Genomic DNA, 27992 nt, shown 5'->3' on the forward strand with positions numbered 1-27992 from the left:
ACTTCACATTGCGTGAGCACGCCAACCAAATTCAAGCAGAGGCCTACAGCCATGACACAGACAGTCCTTTCATCTCAGCTCTCTTCAAAACTGCCATAAATTATTGCTGTTGGATGTAGTGCCAGGATCCTGGGGCCAATTTTCATGTTTAGGAGGATTTGAAGGGTATCCTATACCACCCTACTGGTTCATCTAGCTGACAACCTCTCCTCTCCACCTCAGCCCTTCCACCAAACATAGCAGTGGCTGTACACAATGTTATCTGCCCCTTGCAACAAAGCAGTAGGCCGAGAGAGATGTACCAGAGAAGTCAGAGAAGTGAGACAGAAGGGAGAAGTAAGGGGAGGCAGTTAAACCACTTCAAAACTACTTTTAGAACTTCAGACTGCATAGAACGTGGCCCTGAAACTCAGAGTGAAACCTCACTTTTATACATTCATCTTTGAAGCCAGAAATTGGTGGGAAGGCTGGCTATGAAAGCACAGCCCCATGCCTTCATGAAAAGCAAGTTTAAGTAATTTCCCCAAATTTCCAATGTTAGCTTTGCTTTGCATTACTCTGCCTGCCATAAATAGTCTCCCTCATCTTCTGTTTATGTCCTTTATCCCCACACCATCATTCCTCAGATTTAGGGTTTATGAAGAAACTGAGATTTCATTTTAAGCAGAAGATAACATGGCCAAGCCTTATGTGGGGCTGTCTGTACATTAGAGAAATGGAAGTGTCTTGTGTTGTGTGGGTCCCTCCTTTATAAGACGTAATCACCTCCAGCTGGGCCAAGTTGATTGAGCGAATGTTAGGTGCTCACGTGATTTTGCAGCAGCATGATAATGAATGTACCTCTTTGATGAAAGAAAGAAGGTCTGCGAAATAAACAGTTTAAGGATTTGGAGTTGGAGCTGGAAACATGGGCTGCTTTGTTCTTATGACGACTGCTTCCCATCTAAAACATTTCTCCATTTTAAAGGATCTGTCTTTTCTCTTCCAGCCGCAACCCTCAAGCTACAATAACAGACTCGTGATTTTTTTTTTTAGATGCCAAGGTTATGAATACTCTCCTATGAATATTTTCCTTTGAGCTCATTTCTCCTGAAGAAGAAAAAGAGCCCTATGTGTTGCAAAGTTGACAGTAATAGACAAAACATACAAATTGTTCTCCTAGGGGTAGTAAAATACTCCAAAATGCACATAGAATAATTCCAAACACAATATAATGTGTATGGAGCATTGCCTTTGCAGCTATGATTTTTTAAAAGTATTATTTCTGACTGGCATGTATTATACAGAACATATTTCAGAGGTTAAATTCAAGATTAATACCTTAAAATGTCTCCCTTTATGGCATCATGATTGTTTTTTTCATATTAACACAAACTCTTATTGAATAGAATTTTAGGATGTGCCATTTGGAAGGAAGGAAACCTTCACTGGGTTAAGCTGCTTATGTTTTTATTTTTCTCTTTATCTCATTTTAACATATCCTCCAATTTCCTTCTCTAAAAATAATGCAACTAATGCTAACTCAACAGATTAGAGTAGATCTCCTATTAATTTCTTTCTGCCTCAAAAGTAACTTATTATTTAGGCCTATAATTATATATGTATTACTGTCAACGAATGTTTAGCTTCTTTATTAAAATTTCTTTTCATTCTGTTTCAACATCATCAGTTAAATCATTTCTTTGCTGGTGCTTAAAAAAAAAGTGTTTCCCTGAACCTCTTTCAAATGTTTTATCTTATCCAAAAGTTAATCCAGAAAACTCAGCCTCTTTTAATCCTGCTTTGTGGTTTAGATTCTGTAGCCCGAGAAGCTCTTGTGTTGATTTCTGTGAGACCCATGCTGATATAAAAACAGCCTATAGCTATGGCAGGGAAGAAATTCTGCATGTAAATGGGGTGCCTTTGAAACCTACCTGTGAGGTGAATCATGAATCAGGGCAACAGTGCTTTAGGGAGGCTCTCCTACATTCAGTGAATGATGCAAAAATTTCCAGTTACAGTGGTTGCTTTGCATTTGGCATTAAGAATATTCTGCAGTTCTTTTCATATAAAGGTGCAGTGCTCTACAGTGGTTGAAAGCATGAGCTTTAGAGCCAGACTGCTTGGGTTCAAATCCCACCATTGTTACTTACTAGCTGCGGGTTCTTGAAGAAGACACTTAATCACTCTGAGCATCATCAAATAGGGTTAAGAATATCACCTACCCTTTAGGATTGTTGTGAGGATTAAGTTGGTAAAAACATATAATGCACTTACTGTATCACACTGTCTGACACAAGACTTAGCACTCAATAAGTTAGCTCATAATATTATTTAACTCACAAACGTATGACATCCTTTTATATAAGTTCAGAAGCAGATTTGTAAAATAAAAAGAAATCCTAGAAAAACTTAATTCTGAAAAATTTAGAAATATGAAATTACAATGTTATATATATATGTGTATATATACCTATATATGAATATGATTATATATAATTCTGGCTATTCTTTTATATAATTATATATAGTCATATAGACAAAATTATATTTATCTTTTTTTTTTCTTGCAAAGTACATTTTTGTAAGTAAATTCCCTTCCCAATGACTTCCTTTATCATTGAACTTCAAGCTGTTGTTGCTTCCCCACTTAGCTGGTCTGTCTTCCACACTACCCAACCCAAGCATATTAATTTAGTGTTTATTAATTGTCTACTCAGAACAGCACCAGGTGAAGAACAGAGGCCCCAACTGACTTCATCTATATGGCAGGATCAATTTCCCAATTGTTTAATTCACCAAGTTTGTATTTCTAGAAAATTGTTTGCTATAGCTAAAGAAAAATCCATAAATTCCTATGTGTTTCCAGCCCAAACAATTTTGCTTCCATGAATCTCCTGGAGAAAAATATGTTATAATTAACCAAGCTTGAAAAACATATACTTTACCTACATGAAAATTATCATAACTGCTGTGTTACATTAATATGGTTTGAAGGTCACACTCAACAGTCTGAGAATTTCTGTCTTCATCTTAACCCAAGATCAAAACAGAAAATAAATATCTGGTAATTATATGACTTCACAGAAAAAAGGACAAAAATGTTGTAAACATAATTTAATCATAACTGCATTTTAAAAATCTGCATTGAAAATGTGTAAGGAAGAACTAAAGATCGAATGGTGATCGTGTTAATATCGGAGTTTTCTTCTTTTCTTTTCTCCATTTTAAAATTTTTTGTTAATGACTATATTATTTTTAAAATAAAAATATTAAATTTGTAAAACTATAAAAATTGAACTATACTTTAAATAATAAATTTTTTCATTTATATATAGAAAAGAAATTCACACAGGGCATTTAATTCTGATTTAATTTCTATGAACTAAATCCTACAAAGATTTCTCAAAGAAATGTGAGTCTTGAAATGACGTCACTGTTTTGTATTATATGCAATAGATTCCCAAGTGTAAAAAATCATAAAACTTAGGCTACACATTGCACATCACTATTACATTTAAGTATTATTTAAAAGACCATGATACTGAATATAAGAATCTGACTTAGCTTCGTAGTTATTTAGCTAAAGGAGTTTTTAAAATATGTTTATTTTCTGTTTTCCTTATATTTACTTTTTTATCTCTAAATGAAAATTAATGAGCAATTTAGGATATGACATAAATCTAGGATTTATTGATCACATATCAAAACTACCTATATGAGAGAAGTTTCCACACAGCATTTGTCTGGAGTCATATTGTTTTAAATTGTACGTTGACTTTTGAATTTGATACTAGCTGTAATTACTATAAAGTAAATCAGAATATTACAAATGCAGATATTCTAACACAAAGACTTGTATGATTTTGTTGAGATTGTCAATAGTTGTTTCATCCAAATTTTCTTCATTGTCATCCATGGTGTGCCAGACTTCAGGGAAAGGAGAGGATATCAGATGCAAAATTGGAACACCTAATAAGAAAGAACTGATTTGTAATTAAGCGCAAATTTCCAGTGAGCAAACTAGAAAGTGTTGTTCCTTAAGCATAAGTCTGAGTGAGAGCTCTGTACCATCTACAGACAGCTGATAATTCATCAGCTTCTGTGTACTTTCTTATATCTTACTCTTGTATTCCAAAGTCATTCATTCATTAAACAAATGTCAATTAATTCAGTAAATCATTATAAAGCACCCCACTATATACCAGTCCCTATTCTAAGAGTAGAGGTTTCGTCCATAAAAAGGCAAAGCTCTGCTCACGTGAAGCTTACATTCCAGCAGAGAAAGAAGCAAGTAAACAAATATAAAAAATAATTGGAAAAAGTAATAAGGTGTATAAAGAGTAATAAAACAAGATGGGAGAATAGAGAACAAGGGGCAAACAGCGGAGCCAAGAAAGGAGTAAAGTCAGGGAAAGGCCTCTGTGAGAAGCTATCATTTCAATAGACATATGCCCCAAAGAGAAAGCAAGCTGGGCAAAGATCTGGGGAGGAGCATTCCAGGCAGCAGTATTGGCAAATGCAAAGGTCCTAAGGTAGGAATGTCCTTGGCCTGCTTGAGGAAGAGTGAGGAGCCCATTGTGGCTGGATCAGAGCAATACTGATTGGAGACAGAGGGAGGAGGTGATGTTGGAGAGGGAGAACAGAGTCAAAAAATGGAGGCCCTTGTAAGTCACAGAAAAACTTTGGGCTTTATTCTACATGATGGTAAGCCACCAGATCTTCAAATCAGGGAAGTAACATAATGTGATTTACATTTTAAAAAGACAACTCTCCTTTCTATGTAAAGAATAGGGAAGCAAGAACAAAAATTGGAGACCACTTGGGAGGGTACTGCGAGAGCCCTGGGGTTTATTTAAATTTCCACCATTGACATTAAGGATATTGCTTCTTTATTAATCAGAAAACACCAGAGTTACACAAAGTGTAAGAATATAGTCTAACTCTATGAAAGGGAAGGCAAGGTCGGTGGAACATGAGTTTTCCTAAATATTCTAGGTGTAGGAAAAAAATACGAAGGTGTCCTTGAGGATTTGGAATGACTTTCATGAGACAATAGAAGCCATAAGATGATTGGTGAACGATTCAATTCATCAATTAATTAAAGGTAATGGTTCCTCACCCTTCTTTTGTGTCACAAAAGCACATAAAATACAATAAATACAATAGGTTAAACATGTGCACGCTCACATACATATACACACACACGTTACCTTTTCTTAAAAATGGAATATGGTCATCCTGAATGACACCTCCATAACCATGATTCTGGAAATACCGCCTCTCCAAAGAATGATCCTTGAGCAAACCTAATTCATGGAGTTCATGTTCTGCAAATGACAATTAGATAGCAGATAAATACCGATTTTTATCTGATCAATACTCAGAATACATAGAGTGGATTCTCAGCACATCATTCCTAAAACATTATGCAGCAGTGAGCACAGCCACACCCGTGACAATAAACATCTAGGCTGAATTTGGGTGTGTACATTTTGGAGTAGTTTTGGGAAGAAAAGAGTCACACAGGGCTGTAGCTTTACAGGTGAGAACCTCCTGAGAGGTAGAAACTCAGTAGAATAATGGAGAGATCAAGAATGAGAAAAACCAAAGGAAAATGAGGGGAAAAAACACACATGTGGATACACATAGATCTGAGATCTTACATGAAGAATGCCTTCAGAAGAGATGTGGGGCTTGAAAGCGGAATACTCAAACCGAGTGGGGATGAAGTATCTTGAGTGGCCACTCTACGGGAAAGGGTTAGCTATTCTGACCTGCATTAGTGGTTCTCCAAGTGTGCTCCCCAACCAGGGGCATGTGCCTCACCTGGGAACTTATTAGAAAAGTAAATTATCTGTTCCCACCTCAGACCTACTGAATCAGAAACTCTGGGGGTGGAGTCCAGGAATCTATGTTGTAACAAGTCCTCCAGCTGATACACACTACAGTTTGAGAACCACTGGCCTGCATTCCATCACTCTTGTCATCTTTGTACCATAGAACTCATGTGTTACATGGTTACATACAACATGAGTTCTATGTTACAAGATGATAAGAAATCAAAAGAAGAGTATAAGACAACTGAATGAGACTTCCCAGGATAGCTGTGGGTTTTTTGTGTGTGTTTTTTAATTGCTAAATTTAAAGGGTAAAACTAGACCAAATAGTAGCATGCATGTGTAATACGATTTTCGGAACATGGAGAAAGACATTACCACGGCCAAACAATACTCCCATCTTTTTATAGATACTTATAATTCTTTCACCTTAGGATACAACTTTTCCTTATACAATTAGATATGGTTTGAAGTACAAATAACACTAGAAGGGACAGCACAATGGGTTCAAATTGCACTATAATGCAAGTTACTGATATAAGTTCATTCTGGCAGAGGAAATAAGAAAAGTGCACAAAATTCTTGAAAGAAGGCCAAACTCAATTTCTTGAGGCTACCATCAAAGACAAGAAAACATGCTGCAAGGAAGAGGCCCCCGAAGCTTGTATTAATAATACCATAATAGCAATTCCTTCAAACTAGGAATTGAAATCTGCCAAAGATAAGATTCTGAGGTTCAGGTAGAAGTTTCTCTTGTAATATTCTAGGTCTGAATATTGGCAAATTCTGAACTCCTAACAAAAGCATGAGTTCAGATGGCATCGCTTTTCCAACTGCTTAGAAGTAATACAATTCTATCCTGCTCCAAGAAGTTCTGTGGCTGTAAGGAATTCTCTCTCTGTAAGGAATTCCAAGTTTGAAGTTCTTGCCTTAAAAGCAGGCCTCCTGGCCTGAATTCTATAATAAAGGTCTATCTCATTTTCGTATCTCCCTGATTCCAACTGGTTTTGTTGTTGTTGCTGTGTATGAGGGGCAGGGAAGGGATGTTTGTGTTTTGGGGAGGGGGCAATTAGAGGTATGAAGGGAAGAAGTTATTCTCCTTCTCCAAACCCAAAGCTTCTCTCTCAAGGCATAGATATCTAAGTTTCTTTGCCTGGGTTGGCCTGACCTTGTCAGGCCTAGTCTATTTTCATTGATATGACATTAAACCTTCTCCTAAATGACTCTTGAAGGATCTTGGCTTTCTCTTGCATCTCGACCTCTTACTCTTTTGGAAAATAGGCAGAGACTGTACTAGATTTAAAGGAAAATCATGTCTGGATAAGGCAAAAAATAGAAGATGACAAAGACAGATATGAAAGGAAAACTTAAAGAATATCTTTTTGTGTCATTATCAGGACATAACATTCATCATTAGCCAACATGTTTTGCTGAGTAAAGTTTTCCCTAGAAGTACATTCCGTATGCTTCAAACAGGAAAATATTTTCAAACCATTTCTAAGGATATGCAAATATGAAATATAGTATTTTATGTTTCCATATCAAAATGAAGTTTCATGCAGGAAAATAAAGTAAGCCTACTAAAAGAGATGGATAGGAACAATAAATGAATCAATAAAGCAGGGAAAAAAGGCAGCAAAGTATATTATATATTCAAATCATACAATGAAATCATAAATTTTGAATTTTAAAATGTAGTGTTTGCCAGGGGGAAAAACAAGGTTTGACTCTTAAATAACGGTGGTGCTTACCAATTGCTTGAAGTCTATCAAACCATCTGGCAGAGTTTGGAAAAAAATTGGGAAATGTTGGGTTTGGAGCTCCAATTAAATCTAATAAGACCAATAAATCCTAAGGGAGAAAAAATATTGTTTAATCACTGTCACCAAAACATGCTTCCTGCTCATCAATGCAAAAAACAATCAGTCAAAACTAACGTCATCTTAATAAATGAGAATAATCTAGGGAGCTGTATAAATGAACAAAAGGTTTAATAACATTGTAAACTATTTTGGAGAACTTACTAAATCTTACTTATGCAATGGGGACAAATGGTAAAGTATACATTCTTCATATCTGTAAGCCTAGAAGGATATCACTAAGAGAATATTTCCATCATTTGGTAGATTTGAAGGGAATACACTTAACTTTATTTTCAGATGGGACTCCAAGACTTCCTGACCTTCTATTTCATTCTAATTAGCCATTTTATTCTTCCTCTATAATGACACAGCTGCCTATAGGAAAACACTTAGTAACTATTTATTCCTCAAAGCATCATATAAAAAAATTCCTTGACGAGAAGCTATGTGACTTTATGTCTGTGGTCTCCATTTCCTTTTCTATTTAACCAGAATCTCAAACTTGCTGATCTCTAAAGGTCCCTTCCAATTTATAAGCCTACAATTGAACCAGTGTTTCATAACTTGTTTGGGCCACAAAACATCAGCAGGCTTGAGGACTCCCTGAAGACTAGCCCTCAGATTAAGAACTCCTGATTTATGTAAGTGAGGTAATGTGTGGATAAATATCTAGTATAGATACGAACACATAGTAGATAAATGTTTGCAGAGTCTATGTTTCTAAAGACATAGTGTCTATTAACTCATGAATGATGATGATTAAATATATTCATTGGGGAAAAAATAGGCTTGTTTGAAATAAAAGTATATCCATAAGGTTAGATAAGCTACTAAGAATTTATTTCTGGGGGGAAAAATGATCTTAACCATTACTATGGATTCATATATTTGGACTGATAAATATCTTTGTTCTTCTTGTTGATGAGCTAGGTCTCTCCTCCTCCTTTTTTGAACCTTTTTTGTCAGTTGAGCACAAGTGACTGAATGAGCTGCCAACCATATTCCCCTGACCCATTATGAGCTGCCAATGAGAACTTTGAAACTGTGGAACATTGCCAATGGACAATGGGATGGAGAGAATGTCAATATGAGATGTGTCAGAATCATAGAGAACATTTAATGGGGCCATTGGACTCAGAGGGTGGAGGTCAATGATAGGGCAAAAGACAGGGATGGTGGAGGGGGTCGGAGTAGGCTTTCAGTGCACATATAGGGTAAATTCAGGGGTGGATGAAGGTACAGGTAAGAATGAAGTCTTAGGGGTAGCAGAAGGTTCCAAGCAGGGGTTAGTGAGGACTCAAGACTGAATGAAGGTCAAATATGGGAAGAGAACCAGAGTAGGAGAAGAATTCAAGGATAGGGTAAGGGACTAGGGATGCGGTGTAGGCCCAGGAATGGGGATGAAAATGGGGTTGTGTATTGTATCCATTACTTAGTAAAAAGAGCAGGGTTTTAAGGCAGTGTCAAAATGTCACCTCCATGTGAAAAATACCACATCAAAATTGACACATCAAAATATCAATACCATACACACACTTGGAGTTATTATCTCACTTTAAAGCCACCAAGGAAATTCTTCACGCCCATCCTCACACCACATCCCATTCTTACTCCATTTCCCAAGACCTTAGCCTCCTCATGCTTTAGAGAAGCCTCAAAGAAGCGATTTGCTCTCTCCACCTCTATACAGTACCGGGGGGAATGTATTCCCAATAGATCAAACTGAATCTGAGGTCTCCTTAGTCTGATTTTTTTTACATCATTTTAATTAAACTTTTATTACATTTTTAAAAAATTAATTTTTTCAAATTTACAATGTAAATTTTTATATCATTTTAATTAAACATTTTAATTCAGCTCAAACATAACTACCAACCCAGAATCATTCTTTTTAGCTCTGGGATTCCTCAAAAACCCAATGCCTGCCAAGGAATGTTCTACTATAAACACTCGGCTCGAAGGATGCCGGGCATTTTTAGGTCTTTAACTGGCTTTAGCTTTGGCTCCCTTTGAGACACAGCCTGCAGCTGCAGCACAACAGAAATTACCCAGACTCACCATGCCATGCAGTTGGTTGGTGTCTCTCACTCCAGGTGGGTGTGGGGTCGATGCCATCTTTGGAGCTAAGTGCCGAGACCCATACAGAGAGTCTTGAGGAGACCAGTGAAGAAAAGCCTCTTCCCCATCAAAGAAAATTAGCTGGAGTGAGAGATCTAGCTTGGAGTCTGAAACGTTCTGGTAAAAAGAACAGTGAAATGATAGCAAAAATGCTGTAAGAATTTTAAAAATAACACACTTCTTTATTAACTGGAAAAAAAAGACAGATAAGCCACAAAGAAAAGCAAGAGACCAAAGTGAGAGAAAATATGCCAAAATGTATTTTGCACCACTTCCTGTCTGAAAAGCATCACTGCTCTCTCACAGTCTTCACCCATATACAACACACCTTCTCCCACTCCCTCTGGAAATAGATGCCGTACTTTTTTTTTCTTACTCTTCAGAGAACTTTGAAACTGTGGAACTGCTATAGTGCACACAGTGACACATCCCCCAGTTCCCTTTCAGAAGGATGTGTTTCCCCTGTTGCCAGAAGAACTGTGAGCAGAAAGCCTTCAGCTGTAACTCCCTTTAGGGATTGCCTCAGCTATGGGGATGCCCTATATCCAATCACTGGCCTAAGCAGGTCCTGGGGGTTCTCTAAAGGCCCATTCCATCTGCAGAGTTCCCCAGAAGTTGGCTCGGGCTGTTGTTGAGCCTGTGTGGCAGCTTGACTTCTCCCTTTACCTAATCCCATCTCCTCTCCTTGCCACAGGTATTGAGCCAAGGCCACTCCCTAAGAAATAACCTAAATGCCAAATAAACTCCACATCAGTGTGTCCCAGGGAACACAACTGAACAACTGCAAATGTTTCTTGCTTCTCACCTTATTTAAGTCTGTAATTTTTCAAACTGAGTCTAGGTTCAAAGATCTGTCCAGGAATGCAACAGGGACACAAAGAATAATCATTACAGCTTCTCACTTTGAAGGAGCCTACACTTTATTTGGTGTAGGGACAGTAAAACAAATGCATGAGCATGGCAAAATGTGCCAAGGGTCACAAATGTAACACAAAACTCCTCTGGGAATTGGACAGAATGAGAGGTTGAATCCTTGGTGTGTCAAGGGAGACTCCATGCAAGAGCTGGCATTTCAGGAGAACTTAGAAGGGTGACTAGGATTCTGATGGATTTTTTATTTTCCACTGTCTGACAACTCTTACCTTTTAGATTAGTCCTGCTGGTACCCTAACCTCCACCATCCTTCAATTCTCCTGGAATCCCCAATCTATTGAATTCTTCATCTTTTCTTAGTCCTTCATTCCATATTCAACTTGAATTCCAGAGTCAATCATTCTAATTACTCCCTTGCAAACAGGCTCAACTCCCTTGCCTGTCTCTGCCTCGGTCAAACTCACGTGGTAAAAACGTAACCTTAAATCCCACTCTTTGCCTCCTTTGTGCCTGCACTCATGCAGCTGAACCTGGCTGAAGAAAAATACACAACGATTTGCTCTGTCCACCTCACTACAGTGCGGGGGAATGTGCCCCCATTGCACCCAACTGAATCTGATGTTTCCTTACTCTGTTATTGATAAAAGTCCTCCTGTTATCTCAGGATATTAAAAATCATGTCCTTTAAGTTATCTTTTGCTCTTTGTGCTCTATTCCCTCCGAGGGCATTTTTCAATTCATATTATTTGTTTTTCTTGCTTTCTTTCATGCTGGAGACTGTCCTCAAATGTCTGGTCATCCTTTGTGTTCATTCATATTAAAGACTAAGGTACTATAACACTCATTAGAAACACAGATGGTTGGCTTCCCTGCAGGACAATCTGGTGCCCAGTTTTCACTGAGGATCCCAAATGTCACTGTCTGGGTGTTCTCTATGAGGTGGTTCACATTCTCCAGAGAAGGATCCTCCAGTTTCCTATCTGCTGGGTATAAACTGGCTGCTGGTTTTCTCATGTTGGGAGTGGGAAAAAGGCTAGGAACCTCAATGTTCAATTTGCAGACTTTCACCTCATCTCCTTGATTTCCATGAGGTACTTCACTAGTGCCCTCCTCTATATCCTGTGTTCCTATGTCCAGAACCTCCCTGGTTCAATTTCCCCAGAAAAATGTTCTGTCATCTCACACAAGGATACAGGTGGGATACTAGCCTCATCTGCCAGGTGTGGGGTGAGAATCTATATATCTAAGTGTTCCTTATATAGATTTATCAACACTTTCCTCCCCAGCCCTCTGCCTCACTTCTGCCTTCCTCACTATCTGTGTGGCATGATTTGTGAAGGCCTTCTGGTCTTTCTTCATGGCAATATGCTAAATACCTAATTACCGGTGTGAACATGGTCAGTGAACTATCTGCAGTCTTTACCCATCCAAGACTATATCAGCTAATGCCACAATAATGTGGTGTGGAAAAGCACCCTAAACTCAGTGGCTTGAAACAACAATCATGTGTCCTCCTGAATCTGTAGGTCAGTTCAGAGACAACTGATCTAGGTCGGTTTTGGATGGAGAAGTTCTGCTTCATTCTGCAGTCATCAAGGTTGGCTCTGCTCCACATATTTCTTACCTTCCTTCTGGGACTGGCAAGCAAGCCAGGGCATGCCCTTTTCCTGGTGATGGCAAAAGCACGAGAGCAAGCCCAATTGCACAAGCACATTTCCATCCTCTGCTTGTGTCACATCAACTAGCTTCTCATTGGCCAAAACTAATCAAATAACCAAAGTCCAGAGTCAAGGAATGCACAGTGGGAAGGCACAACAAAGCTATTAGGCAAAGGATGTGAATGGATAATTATAATCTCATTACTGGAAGGCGGAGGGCTGCAAAGAGTTGGGACAATAATCCAGTCTACTATGGAGGCCTCTCCACCATCACCTACCCAGTGCATGAGAGCTGAAGGACTTCAAATAATACCTTCATACAGATGTAGCTTAAGTACAACTGGAAGAATAAATCTGATACTTTCAACATTGGCATCAAAAACTAGTCCTTATTTTTCATGGTCCATATCACTATTTACCTCTACTAGGAAGGATAATTAAAAGAGTGCATGTGTATTTTTTTTTAGTAGATCCCCACTCAACAATGGATTCAGCCTTTCTGCTTCTGGTCCCCCAAGGAAGGCATGAACTACATGGAAAAGGTAGAGTTCCACAAGAGAAAACACTCCCACCTCACAGCCTGTGTCTTTAAGTCATACTTCATTCCATTTCATGTCCTTACAGGATGCGAATATGAAAAATTAAACTTTTTTATCAGCTTCTGAACTCACCTCACCCAATTTCTGAGGAAGAGTGCTTGTTAAAAGCAGGGCAGAGTATGGGACAAAGACATTACAGAAGGTTCAGAAAACAAAACAAAACAAAAAAACAGGGAAAAGGATACTGAGGGGGTTATAAACAATTCTTGCTTTCTTCAAGTTCAGCATATCCAGCAAAAATAGAACCAAATATCTCTATTACTTCCATTACAAGATAAACCTTTTACTTCTCTATCCCCATTGTACCAAAGGCTGGCCCCTTCATAAAGCTCTGAGGGGGAAAAAAAAGGCATTTGTTGCCTGTGAACAAAGTTTTTTGTTTTTGCTTTGTTATGTTTACTTGGTTATGAGTGATATCTGAACAAAATGTCTTCATCTAGTTTAGCACTTTTTTCCAATATACCCTTAAGAACACAGAGACTGAAATAACATCTGAGAGTCCCAGAAGTATTTTGAGCTGAGAACATAACAAAAGCTCCACTATGCTACATAAAATTGAGCTGAGATTCACAGATAATGACAATAATGCATTTCTGCTTCATGCTTTTCATCTTGATATGTCTGAATTACTCACTCTACTTCAGAACCACTTTGCAGCAACTCCCTCCCCCCAACTCAAAATCCATCATCTCTCAGATCAGAAAGTTATGATGTTCATGGCCACATAAACAAGCAGAAATAAATGAAGTTCTCATACCAACCTTCTTACTTCTTCATTTTTCACACAGAAATGTTGTATTTAATTGAATGCATACTCAAACTAAGAAATCAGGTGCCAATGAATGAATTCACTGTCATGTATCTTAGGTTTATTGCCCATTGATTGCCATTTCAAAGAATGTAATCTTCCAACTAATATTCACTCAAACTCATACCATTTTGCAACAAATTAGTACAAAATGTACCAAAAGTCTACATTTCTAAATGGCCTTCTCACTCCCCCAAGGATTCTAGAATTCACTCTGAGTTACTGCTAACGTGTTTTATCTCAGGAATCAGATACCTTCAAGGAAAGGAGTTGCTTGTCTAAGGCGCGGGCAAGTTCCAACATCATCGCACATGGCACAGCTGAATCGGTGGCTCCCACGAACACCCTGTTGTCCCAATGGGGAAAATACTTGGAGTCGTAGTGACAGGCAAGAACCAAGTGTCGTTTAGCAGTGGGATTGAGGGTACTGATGATATTTGAGAAAGACCGGTACCCATAGGGCGTCTGACTCAAGAAGGTGTCTACTTCCAAGACCCAGTCAGCTTGAAGTCTCTGAATTCTCTTCATGATGTGCTGATGAAAACAAAAATCAAAATTTCAGATCAAGACAGGCTTCATTTGTTAACTATGTTTAAGATTTGTATGTGATGCCTTTCAAATTAAAAATGCAATGTATGTTTATTGAATTAACAGCAAGGATGTTTAAAGAAAAAGCTAGTCCTCTCCCTCTCTCCTAATCTTCCCCTTGCCAATTGTTAATATTAACAATGTTAATAGTCAGATATATGTGATTCCACACCCTTCTCCTTATTTATATAAACATATACCAGCACAAAAACACATGTATTTGGCAGAGCGTGTGTTTTTATAGGAATAGAATCCTACTTTACACATTACTCTGCCCCTTGCTCTTCTCACTTCACAATATATTGAGGACATTTCTACATGTCAGGAGATAGAGATTCAGCTCAGTGTGTATTAAAGTCCACTGTCAGTATTTCCAGGAGGCTAAGAATACATGTTTGAGAAATCAGATATACCACGGTCCTGCAGGGCTCAACTTCCACTCTGAGGGCTTTGAAGGCAAGAATTACACATGGTAGCTCTTTGTATCCGCAGTGCATAGCATGTGACCCAAGTCCAATGAATACTTCATCATACAATGAACACTAACAAAAGATACTGATGCTCACCTCTAAGGACAATGTAGAGAGAGTCCCACAACAAGGGGATGGTTGTGGTGTATTTGAGGTCCTGCCCACTCTAAGAATCAAAAAGCAACTCTCAACCAGAATCACATAATAAGTAGTTCTCCTTCTGCACCCAAGGTGGGTCCAGACCCACTGTACATGATACAAATAAAAAGGAATATATTTCCCCATCTCTTCTGGTTATCTTGAGCCTTATGAGAAATACGGTAAGTGACAGGAGAAAGCAGCAGATAGAAAAGAAACATCACCTCAGGGACTGGAAGTGTCTTCTTTAAGAATCTAGACTTGTGGTGTGAGAACTTTTGGGTGAGTTCATCACTGGTTAATTTGTCCGTTCCTGTATTTACTTTCCCTTTGCCTCATTTTTCTTACTAGGTTCCATTTATTTTATTTTGAAATAGTATGTACATCTTTGTAAGTAGCCTTAAAGGATTTTTTTTTGGGGGGTGGGGGGTAAGTCAAATGACAAACTAACCATCTACATAACCGCAATCTGTTCCACAATCAGTGGGGATGGACCTTGAGGTGATAAATAAGTAACATAATAACTGGAAAAGAATGGGAGTTCCCCCCCCCAAGGAAATACACGATTTCCTAGCCTCATCAAATCTTGTGTGGCCTCCTGCCCTAACTAATGTGACATGACACGTAGGCAAGGGACTTGGAAAAACCGTGACAGGAAGCTTCCAAGAAGAGCCGAACTAACCAGAGGGATGACAGTGATTCTACAGTCAATCCTGCAAAAGCCAAACAAACACACAATTCTCCAACTATTCACTCCTTGCTTTCTGCAATGAGGTGGACTTTTGCCTATATAGCACATACATGCAGTACCTTACTTTTTCCATTACAGGTTTTCAAGTTGTCTTTTCATGTAATAAAAAGAAATGTTTATAACCTTTTTGAAATCATCATTCATATCTTATTTATTTTGTTATTCTCCATACTTCTTAGTATTGGGCTTTGCTCACGGTAGGCTATCAGTAAATATGTGTTGATTGTAACTAATAAGTTATTCTCTTTTTTCATTTTTTAAATACTGTTTTATTTTTCAATTATAAGTTATTCTCAATGGAAATACATAAAATTATATGATGTAGAACATTAGTATTAATAGTTTGAATAGCGAGAAATCACTGGGCATCTAAAGACAAGCTTCACACAGAATGTGAAAATAAGTTATATCCAGACTTGGGGAAATTTTTTTTTCCATAAAAAGGGTCATCTTAAAAAAAAAAAAAAAAAAAAAAAAGGCATGCACTCCAGAACATCTGGTATCCAGATGATGAACTGCTCCATAAAATGTCTTTAGCACCAATAGCAGCCTGCGTGCTTATAAAATGAACTGGGATTTAAAAAATATATCTGTTAGCTTTACTCAGCTGAAGTCTCACAACAAACTCATTTTTCAACTACTAAACAGGTCATGGCCATAATTTCTGATATCTCTGTTGACATTAAAATTCACAAAAACACAGCAAATGCCCCCAAAATAATTCTCCCTGAAGCAACCTTTTTCATTCAGTATAAATATTTTTTGTTTATCTTAGCAACTAATCTCTTTATAAACAATCAAATTGGCTGCATTAATCTAGTTACATCACCAATATCCTTTTGTCATTGTGCCTTTTGGTTTTCAAACTTAACCTGCAAGTTCCCACAACAATTCTGTAGTGTAAAATGCAAATAGTACCTCTCTTCTCACTCGACTGCCTCTGAACAGGGTGTGCTTCCCTGACTCCAGGTAGCAAAAGCCTGGGCCCATCAAGCATACTAAAATGCAGTTTATATTATACGCTGTATTTTGGATTACTATACATCTATTTTTTTAATAGGAAAGAGCGAAAAAGAGAGAAAGAGATGGCTAGATGGAGACAGAGAGAGATGAAGAGAAAGATAGATGGAGATTGAGTAGAAGAAGTAAAGGATACAAAGATAAATGTGGAGACAAGGAGAGAGCTGGAGAGTAGGAGTGGAGAGAGAGAAAAGGAAGAAAGGAAAAAGATAAACACAAATATGACATTCTACTTCCTTAGGGGAGGGTGAAGTCAGGGGAGATTTTAGGTGAATGATCCTGGGTCTAATTTAAGTCAACTTAAAGTCTCATTTCTAGGTTTTGAGAATCAATGACATTAGTAGAACAGGGTTGTTTGGAGAAAGCAGATTCTGCTGTATTTCCATTAAATCTGTAAACAGACCATTGTCAGGAGGCTGAACCCTGCCACGGGGGACTTCAGGTACCTCTTCCTCCTTGCGCATATCACGTATTAGTCTCTCAGGCTCCAAGCTGAGGGCTCTTCACCCAGGGCCCTCCACTCAAGGATACACACACCTTTCACTGAAGAAGCCCATACCTTTCAGCTTCTCAGATGCACCAAGCATCTATAGGGGATTTTTAACCCCAAAGTTTCCGGCTTGCCTCTTTTAGACAAAGTTTGTGGCTTGCTCCTTAGTGACACTTTATCCTCTTGATTTTTAAATTTATGTTTATTTTTATCTCAGCTAGAAATCACTGATATACCCCAAATTGAATGTTTTCAAATTATTTATTATACAAATAAATTATTTTCTCAAATACAAATATTCTAAAAATCCAATAGGCAGCTTTAGGTTCATTGATCAGAGATAATGAAAATGCAGACTATGGGATATTATTTCCCTATTATTCTCTGAAAGGGAACCCATAGCAATGCATATCTTCATTGATAACAGCAAAAGTTAATCCACTAACCAATTTTATACCAATTTTACATTTTTTTTTTAGATTTGAGATTCTTCTCTAGTTACAACCCTGAAGCTCTACTCTATAAATTATAAAAACATCTGATATCTAGTTCTCAAAAAGGCCTCAGGAGAAAAAATAAAATTTACACCATTGTTATTTAGAATTAGTTCTGCATGAAAGATATTAACGCTAGTTGAATTAAGGCTAATTAGTCCCTCATAATAACACAGGTGTCATCCACCTCATCTTCAAAAGTGGAAACGCTTTATCTTACAGCTTAGGAAACAGTTTTCAAAAAACTCATGGTGATTTTCTTCTCAAAAAATTACAAAATTGAATCTCTTAAGTGAGATTTCTAACACAGCCATCCTGTTAGGATTACTGCCACATCAGCCAGACCATGCATAAGCAGCCCTGCAACAGGGCCCAATGCATTCCCAAAGATCATCAATAAATTCCTCATTTGCTTCAACCCCTATATGACATAGAAAATGTTACGATAGGTTCAGGAACACCTTTAAATGAATATGTATTTGTTATTCACAAAAGTATCCATTTATATTTATATTCCATTTATATTACTTGTGCTATGTATTCTGTTAAAGCTACATAAAGATTAAAATGGCAATATATGACATGTTCATGGACTTCTAGAGGCAGCAGGCAAGGAACCTCAGGTCTGAAATAGGTGTATATGCTTCTGGGTATGTACAGCCTGCTGAGCAAGTGGTATGGGGAAATGAGAAAGGTTGAATTGAATATTATAGACTTAGATTTTCTTCTGATGAGGAACTGAGGGTTTTGGAAAGCCCCAAGTGCCCTGAGCTTCTTTTAACGAAGTGCTTGGGGAATGAGGCCTGGGGAGTAACATTAAAATGAGTGGTATGTGCCTCACTCTCCAATGCAGGCATGAAACATCCAAAGCTGGAGACATTTATGAGCACACACCACAGCGCTGGTTCCCCCAGCCACTGATCTCCAGTGGTAGAATGGAGACATCTAGCAGATTTGGGTCTAAAATCTGGCCTCATCACTACTACGTGTATAACCTTGAGCAAGTCAGTTCATATACCTATACCTCAAGTCTTTTTTAATCTGTGGCACTGGGATAATAATAGTATTCACATAGGAGCATTGTTGTGAGGGCTGAAAGAGATCATCCATGCAAAGAACTCCGTAAAGGGCCAGACCTAAAAACAGTGCTCTATAAAAGCCCTCCATCATCATTACTATTCCTCACTCTGCCTAAAAGTTAGAAAGAACTAAAGTGCTCTTTGGGTCTCCACCATTTAATTCTTTAGAGGAAGCAGGAGCTTTTTTAATAAAAGACAAGAGGTCAATGGAGCAACAGACAATGGCTGTCTGGACTAGACTTGAGAAGCAAAAGACATATAGATAAGAAGGGCTCAACAGCTGTGCATGCAGGTGTCGCTTAGTCACATTACTGGGGTGCCTGAAGAGTTAGGCAGGTAGAGTACTCTTAGTGGAGAATAGGAGGGGCTTGTCTCCCCCATTCCTTCTCAAGCTGCAGCTTGAAAGGGGGCTAGTTTGAAAAGGCAGTCATTTAGAAGTGAGGTTTCAGATTGCTTAGAAAGACTGACCGTAAGGAGGCAAAGAGACATTCAAGGTCTAGCCCAGTGTATGGCTTAATCTACCCTCTATAGTGTTGTCTTTCAAACTGGAGTGGTAACATCAGTGGGTCTTGAAATCAGTTTCGTAAGTCATGACTAAACATTTTTCTTAAAAACTAGTAAAATAGAATTAACAATATCATACTAAATTGCAGGTAATAAGTATTTTGTGTCAGTTAAATCTATCTTATGTTTGTGTGTATAAAATGTAAAATATACTCTTTTTTTTTTTTTTTTTAACTATGGGTCAGAGTCAGAAGCTTGAGAAGCACAGCACTGGAAAAGTAGCTTATCACTGATCTTGACTCTACCTACAGGGAGAATACCATTTCCCAAAGGGGAATGAAGGCCTGATAGGGCAGGAACTCACTCTTGGCCTGGAACTGTCAACCTAGGACTGGCTAAGGCTGTTGATGTTGGGTGTTTAGGGTCCAAGAAAACTTGGTTGTGTATCTGGGTGTCTTGGTTGTTACAGAAATCAAGAGCTGAGTACTTAGTACCGTCTGATGCTGCACCCCAGACAAAGATTTTATACATAAATTAATTCAAATTAACATGCATCACTTAACAAAACAGATATTTACTCTCAGTTGTTTGGTTTTCTTAGTTGCTTATTTTGGTAAATAATACGATGAGAATACAGATCTGAATATTAGATAACTCAGAACTTTGGATATACTGTCTCTCATGTGAAAGCAAAGTATCCAACAACATTTAAGTTTGTCTGTTATGTTCTCACCTGGCGAGCAGCATAGCTTCCGGGCGATCCCGGATATCGCTCTATCAGCAAGGGTCGTAAGTCATTTTGCCACATTTCAGAAATACTGGTGCCTTCTGCAACTTGCTGAAGAGACGAAGAATTCAAAATGGCTGGTTGGTGATAATTCTGAGGATTAAACAACATTATTTAACTGGCTATCATTTCATAATGTTTAAGACTTACCCTGAGACATTTGCAATTGAAAAATATTTGCTTTGAACCTCAAAATAAAGGAATAGCTCTTATGCTATAGGTACATTAAACTACTCAAATTTAAAATTGGCCCTTTAGATCTATAAACTAATTCTATTGGCAGTTTATTTTAAAAACAAAATCAATATAATGCTTTGAGCTTGCAAATTGATATTTAACAGTCATTTCATGTGTAATTTTTAATGACTTTTGGTACAATTGCTTTGTAGAACTAAGGTTTTAAGGGGCGGCCAGATAGCTTAGTTGGTTAGAGTGCGAGTTCTCAACAAAAAGGTTGCCGATATTGAAAACGGCGGCTGGACTTGGAGCTGACCTGTGCCCTCCAAAACTAGATTGAAGGACAACGACTTGGAGCTGATGGGCCCTAGAGAAACACACTCTTCCCCAATATTCCCTAATAAAAATTTAAAAACTAAGGTGTTAAAATGTCAGTTATTGATTCCTGTTCTTAAGAAAACCCAATATTTTAAAAACTGGAGGCAACAAAACAATATACTTTGTTAGCATAATTGCTTTATAAAGGTAGTGTGGTGTTACAAAATAAGCACTGTCTTGAGGTCAGAGAAGCTGGATTAAAAGCTGCTGGCCGCCATTTACAGGTTGTATGACCTTGTGTAATTCCCTTAACTTCTCACTCCCCTCAAAAAACAAATAAAGAAATTTGAGTTAGATCAGCAATGACCAATATAGTAGCCACAGGCCACATGTGACTATTAAGCTCTTGGAATGTAGCTAGTTGAATTGAGACGTACTCTAAATATACACGCTAAATTTCGAAGATTTCATGTGAATAAAATGTAAAATAGCTCATTAATCATTGTAGTTAACATAACATATATTATTAAAATTAACTTCACCTGTTGCTTTTCACATTTTTAATATAGCTACTAGAAAATTTTTCACCTCATATGTGCTCCTCATTGTTTATTTCTGATGAATAGTTATAACCTAGATGATAGTTGCAATTCCTTTCAGTCAGAGCATGATGATTCTATAACCCACGAAATAGAACACTTTTTACCTTCAGTTAAAATTATTTTAATGTTGTATTAATGCTCACACTCTTATGTACACTTGTATAGTAATTAAGTGAACCTTAAACAACTAAAGAAACATAACATTCAAATTTGTATTTTGAATATTACTTTACATATGCTGTATTTTCTTTTGTAGTAATGAAGAATCTTTTATTTATTACATGTTTATCAGGTACTCAGTGATGCTCCTCCTACAGGGAAGTGAGTAGTTTCTTCCCTAAGGGGAATGGTAACATAAGGATATTAAGTTCTTTGGAGTGCAAAACAGAAATTGGGGGAAACTTGTCTAGTTTAGGGTCCTTTCCAGGATCAGCATTGTTGAATATATTTAAGTAACTAAATAAGGTATTTTCACTCCATATCAAATACTTCATATGGCTGGTGAAAAACTGTGAAATAGAGAATGATTATTGCCTAGTTACTTATACTCATCTACATTTGGCTATGTCTCAGCATTACTCTTTGGTATTATCATGCAAAGAGCATGGATTGTGGGTTCAGACAAACCCTCTCAACTCAGCCTGTCAGCTTAGCCCCCCACCACTTATTAGCTGTAACTCTAGCGAGGTTACTCAACCTCATAAAGGCTCAATTTTCTCATCTGTTTAATGAGGGTAAGAACACCTACTTCCTAAGATAATTATAATTAAGTGAGCTAATACATGTAAACTGCCATAGTAAATAATCAATACGTTTTAGTTCTATTACCTTCTCTCAAACATGAAAGAGGTCAGAGCTTGATAGGCCACTTAGAGATGATATAGTCCCCATTAAGTCTTAAATAGCACTTTGAGAAGAAAGCTAAAGCTAAAAGACAAAACTATGAAAATGTGAGAAGGGAAAGAAGAAAATGGAGGCAAAAAGGCAGAAGACTTCCGTGGTTAATTATCACTTAACCCAGTCAACAAGAGCTTGTCTGGTCTCTCCTGCTGCCTCATGAGCGCAAGGCAGGGCCACAAGCCCCAGCTTACCATGCTTCAGTCACCCTGGCATCCTTCCAGGCCCCAAAGGTGTGTGAGACTGTGCCCTTCTGGGGCCTTTACATCTGTGGGGCCTTCTACCTCGAAGGTTTTTCCTTTCCTCTTCATCTGGCTAACTCCTGCTCATTTCAGGTTGTAGCTCAGAGGCCACTTCCTTGTGTTTTCACTTGTTTAATGCCTGATTTCATACAAGGTGTCAGCTCCATGAGAGCAAAACTCTCTTATTTTCCACTCTCTACCTAGCTATATTGAGCACTCAATAAATATTGGGTGAATTCGTCAAATAAGGAATTGACAGGTGACTATCTTTCTAAAAGTATCTTCACTAAGACTGTGATTACATTATAATAAAGTAAAATGGGCATTTTGCCATCACAAATATCAAATCAGCTGAATGCTCAAGCAATTATAAAGACAGAAGAGACAGGTGGCCACCTGCTGCAAAGGGCCAGGAAGTGCTGGCCCTGGTTCAACGTTGGCAGGCTTAGCTCTTTTTGAATTTCTGATAGTCAGTGCTTGTTTTGATGATGATTTAGAGTTTGGTTGGCTCAGCGCAGTTGTTGTGACCAACAAGAACTATTGTTTTAAAGGCTGTTTGAACAGTGACTCCTTTTCTACTTATTGACAATTATGGCATCCCAAGCCTACCTGGTCTCTGTGGATGAGGTCCTTCACTTCATGTCCACAGTGAAAGGAAATCAAGCTTATGATATTTAAACAGGCAATTTATGGAGGCTTGAAAAAGTTCTTAAGGGACTTAAGAAAAAACAGGGACAAAATAACCCTGTAGCATCTTTAGCTGTAACAGACATTGTGGATAAAACATAGTTGACAAATAGCACCCCAGAAATGCTTAATGGATGAATGAAGGGTAAGTTCAACAGACAGGCCCATTGATGTTCCTGAATAGAGAGACCTACATAAGTACTCCTTAGTCTCCTGGCTCAAGCACTTCATTAACATACTTCAATAAAAAGCCCTCCTCTTCTCTGCCTCCCTGGGTGGAAAGATGCTCATGTGAAATCATAGAGAGAAAAGCTTCCCAGTCCATGAAGGATAGAGAAGGGGAAACAACCACACTCAGGTAATTACTTAAGCCTTTCTATTCATTAAAACCCTGTATGGAAAAGCATTTGACTTCTCCAACCTAAACGGCACCCATTTGCTTTTTATGAAACCCTACTCTCAGAACTCAACAAACATAAAAATCTTTGTGGAGCTGAGAAGAAGGAATAAGAGGAGAAACCCGGAGAGAAAGTGCAGCCTGGGCCTGAGGAAAGTAAATGAAGCAAAAACAGTGTTGAGCCAATGTTAATTGCAAACCCCAAACTATTTTAAGTTTAGTTCAGTTAAAAGACATGTCGACAATTTTCTATTGGCACAGGCATTCTCAGAGGAATGAGTCTCTATTACAGCTCCTGCCTTGTCTTTTCAAACCCAGGCAAAAAGGACAATACGTCTGCTTTGGGTGACAAGAATCTTTCAGCTAAAAATGTGTGAACCAGATATCCTGAAGCATCTCCTCTAAGCTAATCACATGGTGCCAGGCCAAAGAGGGTTTTAATTACATAATTTGTAGAGCTGGCCCAGCTTGCAGAGGGATTTGAGGTCCCAAACCATTGAATGAAAGGGAGCTCGTTACAGAATTCAATTCCAGTTTCCATGCCATGTGAGTGTCTCCCAATAGTACTCAGGATAATACCTGTGTCTACTTCAAAATTCAAGTAAAGGCAGCGTTTACTGAACTCCTTCTGTGTGTCAGATGTCACTGACATTACAAATGCAGTTGTGGACGAGTTGGAAACTGAATAAGTTACTGTATAGTTCTGTCTTCTTTAACGCGAGCAGCCCTCTACCTAGAGACAAAGCAGTGCAGGCTTTAAACACAATTTAAGGTCAAATCCCCAATCCCTGACTTACTAGCTGTAACTAGGATAACTTTCCTTATCTGCAAAATGGATATTATAGCACTTATCTTAGTAGAAGCTCAAAAATGGGATATTTTTCTCCCCCTACCAACACCCAGCCTACCACTGACCCTGTCGGTTGAAGTCTCTGTTGCTGCTTCCCTACGAATCATGGTGAATGGAGGGGTAGATGGGTGACTAAGGAATTTTATAGAGCCATGGAGAAGGGGGACCCTAAGCACTTTTAGAATACATGTGACTGCAGAAGCAGAAGAATGTAAAATGCTTGGGAGAAGAGTAAAGAGTTTGCCAGAGCTGACCCTGGAGGAGGACTCCTAGATGCAGCCAACGCTCCTATACGTGGTTGCTCTGTTCAAAAAATCTGACCCTCCAAGCCCAATATGACTTGAATTTTTCTACTTCACCTTTGTTATAATAAAGGAAAATTCTACCATTAAAATGCATTGAGTCCCAGCTTTATGACAAAATATAGAAATAATTTAAATATCCAGCATTAAAGGGATAGTTAAATTATGGAATGATGATTTTGCAATCATCAAATGTTACTTTCAATGAATTTTATTGGCTCAGGGAAATGCTCATGATATATTATTAAGTGCCACAGCAAGATATAAAACTGTATATACAGCACAATCTTTAATATGAAATAAATATTCATGTGTATGTATTTTAAAAAAAACAAACCTTTATTGATCATTTACTATACAACAGCCATTGTGCTAAGTGCTTTACATGAATAGCTCATTCAATTCTCATAAAAACGTCTGAGACTGGTATAACTTTATCCATCTCTATAAATACAAAAACACACACCACACATTTAAATACGTGTGTGTGTGTGTGTGTGTGTGTGTGTGTGTGTAGAGACAGAGAGAGAGAGATAAGAAATAAAAACACCAAAATGGTTAACAGCAATTATCTCTGAATGTGGGGTTATGGGTGACGATAGTTTTCTTTTTCCGTATACTTTCCTAGTTTTCTAAAATGAGCACATGTTAACTTTACAATTGGAAGACTTCAAGAGAAGTCTTTTTAATGTATTGGAGTTAATAACTTCCTGTCTGAAAACATATGAAGCCCTCTTAGCCATCAAGATTGCACCGAAGGGAGGACTGATTTAATGAGATTCCTCTTAACAGCTGGGTGATGAGGTTGTGCTAAAGGACAGGTTCTGTGCTAAAGGAATTAGGTTGGGGATCAAGGGGGAAGTAATTTTGATACACAGATCAACCCCCAGAATAATGACCTTTAAGCTCTTCGAGGGAGATTGGGAAAAGGGGAAAATAGGAAGAAAAGAGAAGTTTCCGAAAACAAACTACCAATTTTGGAATTCCAGTTAAGGTCCACCCTGACCCAGAAAGGGGGAAGTAGGCTCTCTCTCTGGCCTTCCAATCCTCCCACTAGCCTCACCCTTCTTCACTAGCTGGATACCAGTTCCTTGAACCATCAGCCAGGACTCATCTACGTTGGAGAAGAGAGTGGAGGAAGAAAGCAAAGATGAAGGCCCTTCAATTCACTGGTGTAATTGTGGTCAAGTTTCCTCATCTGTAAATTGGGGATAAACATACCAACCTCACAGGGGCACTCTGACCTCCATGTGATAAGATTATATATAAGATACCTGTTAAGCAGATGCCAGTGCCCTTAAATATACACCTGTGGGCCCACCTGTGAATTTAACAACTTACAATACTGCTTCTACGGGAAAATTGCTTGCAGGTTTCAAAAAAACAAATCACAATCTTCTGAGCAGAGCCATAAACTAGCGTTGAACTGTTTTTACATAGTAAATGCCACTTCATTTGAAAGAACAGAAAATTGAGTTCAAAATCAATGCTTTACCACACCTCACCTTTCGGCAGACTGGTGTAACTAGGGCACACATTGCGTGGTTAATATATGCAATTTAGAGCAGGGAGGTATGTATTTCAGTGTGGACTAATTATTTTCCCACGTGGCCAAATGTCCTGGCCACCTGAAGGACTTTATGAAGGCCTATAGAAAAAGGGGGCAGGAGACCAGAAATTGTGAATTGTCATGACCGATTTTGTCATTGGCCCATTTGCTTACACCATTCGAAAGCATCCAGTTTCCCAATATAACACTTCTAAAAATAAATATAAAAGGGACTTACCTGTGCTTCCAAAGACATTTCTCAAAAGTTAAATTCTCGTGAGTTTAAAACATTTTAAGAACCCAGCACCTCCTCCCACCCACAAACACATCCTACCTACAAATGATCTCTTCAAAGAAGCTAGTTCAAAGTATTCCCATCTCACTTACTCCCACCATTTAGATGGAGGCTAAAGACACGCTGGCCAGCCTCCACATTCTGGTTCTTCATGCCCCCTTCCAATTTCTGACCAGAAAGGTACAGTGAAGTGAAGGAGAGGATTTGAGTATGTACCTCAGTGTTCTTCAGTGGATGTTAGACCTACTGACGAAAGTTGTTTTTCTTATAATGAAGTTATTCCTCAGTTGACTTCCCGTATCCCCACCAGGTTCCCCGTGTCTGGTGGTCTCCATGTGTAAGTGGGGGCATGTGTGCCCCTGAGTGGTGACACTAATTAAGTCTAACCCAGGGAACTGGAGAGGGCTATTCACCTACAAATGCATATGCCTCTGGCTGGGCGGAGGGGCTGGTGAGCCAGCACAGGGCCAGTGCCCAGCATTTCAAATGTGTGAGTAAATACAGGCATACTGCAAGCATTTAAAAGATCTGTTCAACAATATTGTCAAAGTTTATATTGCTGCTTTTCTCAGTATCTTTATGAACACACCATTTTACTCCAATACCATTAACATTTGCTCAAGTCCCTAGCAATTTCATGATTTCAAAACTGTTACACAAGAAAGGGAAATCATTGTGAACCTACTCACTGCCCCCAGAGGGAACTTGCATGTCACTTTTATCCTAAGTTCCTTATATGAAATTTCCACCTACAACTAGATACATTGCTCTGACAATTGCATTTTACTCTCTTCTAAGACAAAAAAAAAAAAGATATTGTAAAGTAAAAGATGTCTCCACTGAAGCTCCTTCGGAGCTGCTCCGCTTAAAAATCGAAAATGGGCAAACAACACACGTAAACCCAGAGACTGCATGGAAACTTCAACGTCCCAAGGGCGTTCTGGGATTCAGCAGTGAGCACACACCCCCAGGCGCGCCCCGCACCCCGGCTGCCGGGAGCGTGGGGACAGCGGGCCTCGCGGGTCCCGAGTGGGCGGCGGCGCGGCAATGCGCCCTCACCTCCCTGCGGGCTGCAGCCGGCGGGACACACACTTCCTGTGCCTATCAATGCCCTCATCAGACCGCAGCCGAGGGGAGGCCGGTGACATCACCCAGCTCCCGTGGCGTCCCGGAGGCCAGCGAGGCACGCTGGTGAGGACGCAGAGCCCCGACTCCTCCGGGCTCCCGAGGCGAGTACCGCTCCCTGGGCCGGGGTTCGCGGCTCTACCCCGCCCCCCGCCCAGCCGAGGTGGGGCTCTACCAGCCCCGGGTACCCGCACCCGGCAAGAGTCGCCCAGGTACAATCACGCAGCTGCAGCCCCTCACCTTCTCCTGGGTCCAGGCGGCGGCGCCCCGATTGACCCCCCAGGTCTCCAGGGGCAGGGCAGCCACCAGCAGCAGCAGGTGGAGGGTGCCCACCACGCTCCGGTCCCCGTCGCCTGCCATCTCTCGGAGGGTATCTGAGCGCCGATTCCCTGGGCTGCTGGCGGTCACGAGCCCGGGAACGCGCGTCCTTCGCCTTCCCTCTTCTCCACCCTTGGGTGAACAGCGCCCGCCCCCCCTCCCCCATCTCCTCCCG

General features: G+C 39.1%; 1 protein-coding gene across 2 annotated transcripts; it reads right to left on the bottom strand.

Moving 5' to 3' along the window:
• Window positions 1-3337: 3337 nt before the first annotated feature.
• Window positions 3338-27973, bottom strand: QPCT (glutaminyl-peptide cyclotransferase). 2 transcript variants are annotated; one of them, XM_081067857.1, is made up of 7 exons: window positions 27740-27973; window positions 20005-20151; window positions 13993-14271; window positions 9740-9916; window positions 7571-7670; window positions 5193-5309; window positions 3338-3951 (listed from the first exon to the last, which is right to left on the bottom strand). In XM_081067857.1, the coding sequence occupies exons 1-7, from the start codon at window positions 27857-27859 to the stop codon at window positions 3806-3808; spliced, it is 1086 nt and encodes a 361-aa protein (XP_080923983.1). In that variant the 5' UTR covers window positions 27860-27973; the 3' UTR covers window positions 3338-3805. The 2 variants fall into 2 exon arrangements, with proteins under 2 accessions (XP_080923983.1, XP_080923982.1); XM_081067856.1 differs by having other exon boundaries at window positions 20005-20109; window positions 27740-27962.
• Window positions 27974-27992: the final 19 nt, after the last annotated feature.

Source organism: Rhinolophus hipposideros (genome assembly GCF_964194185.1).
Source record: "Rhinolophus hipposideros genome assembly, chromosome: 12".
Taxonomy (NCBI): domain Eukaryota; kingdom Metazoa; phylum Chordata; class Mammalia; order Chiroptera; family Rhinolophidae; genus Rhinolophus; species Rhinolophus hipposideros.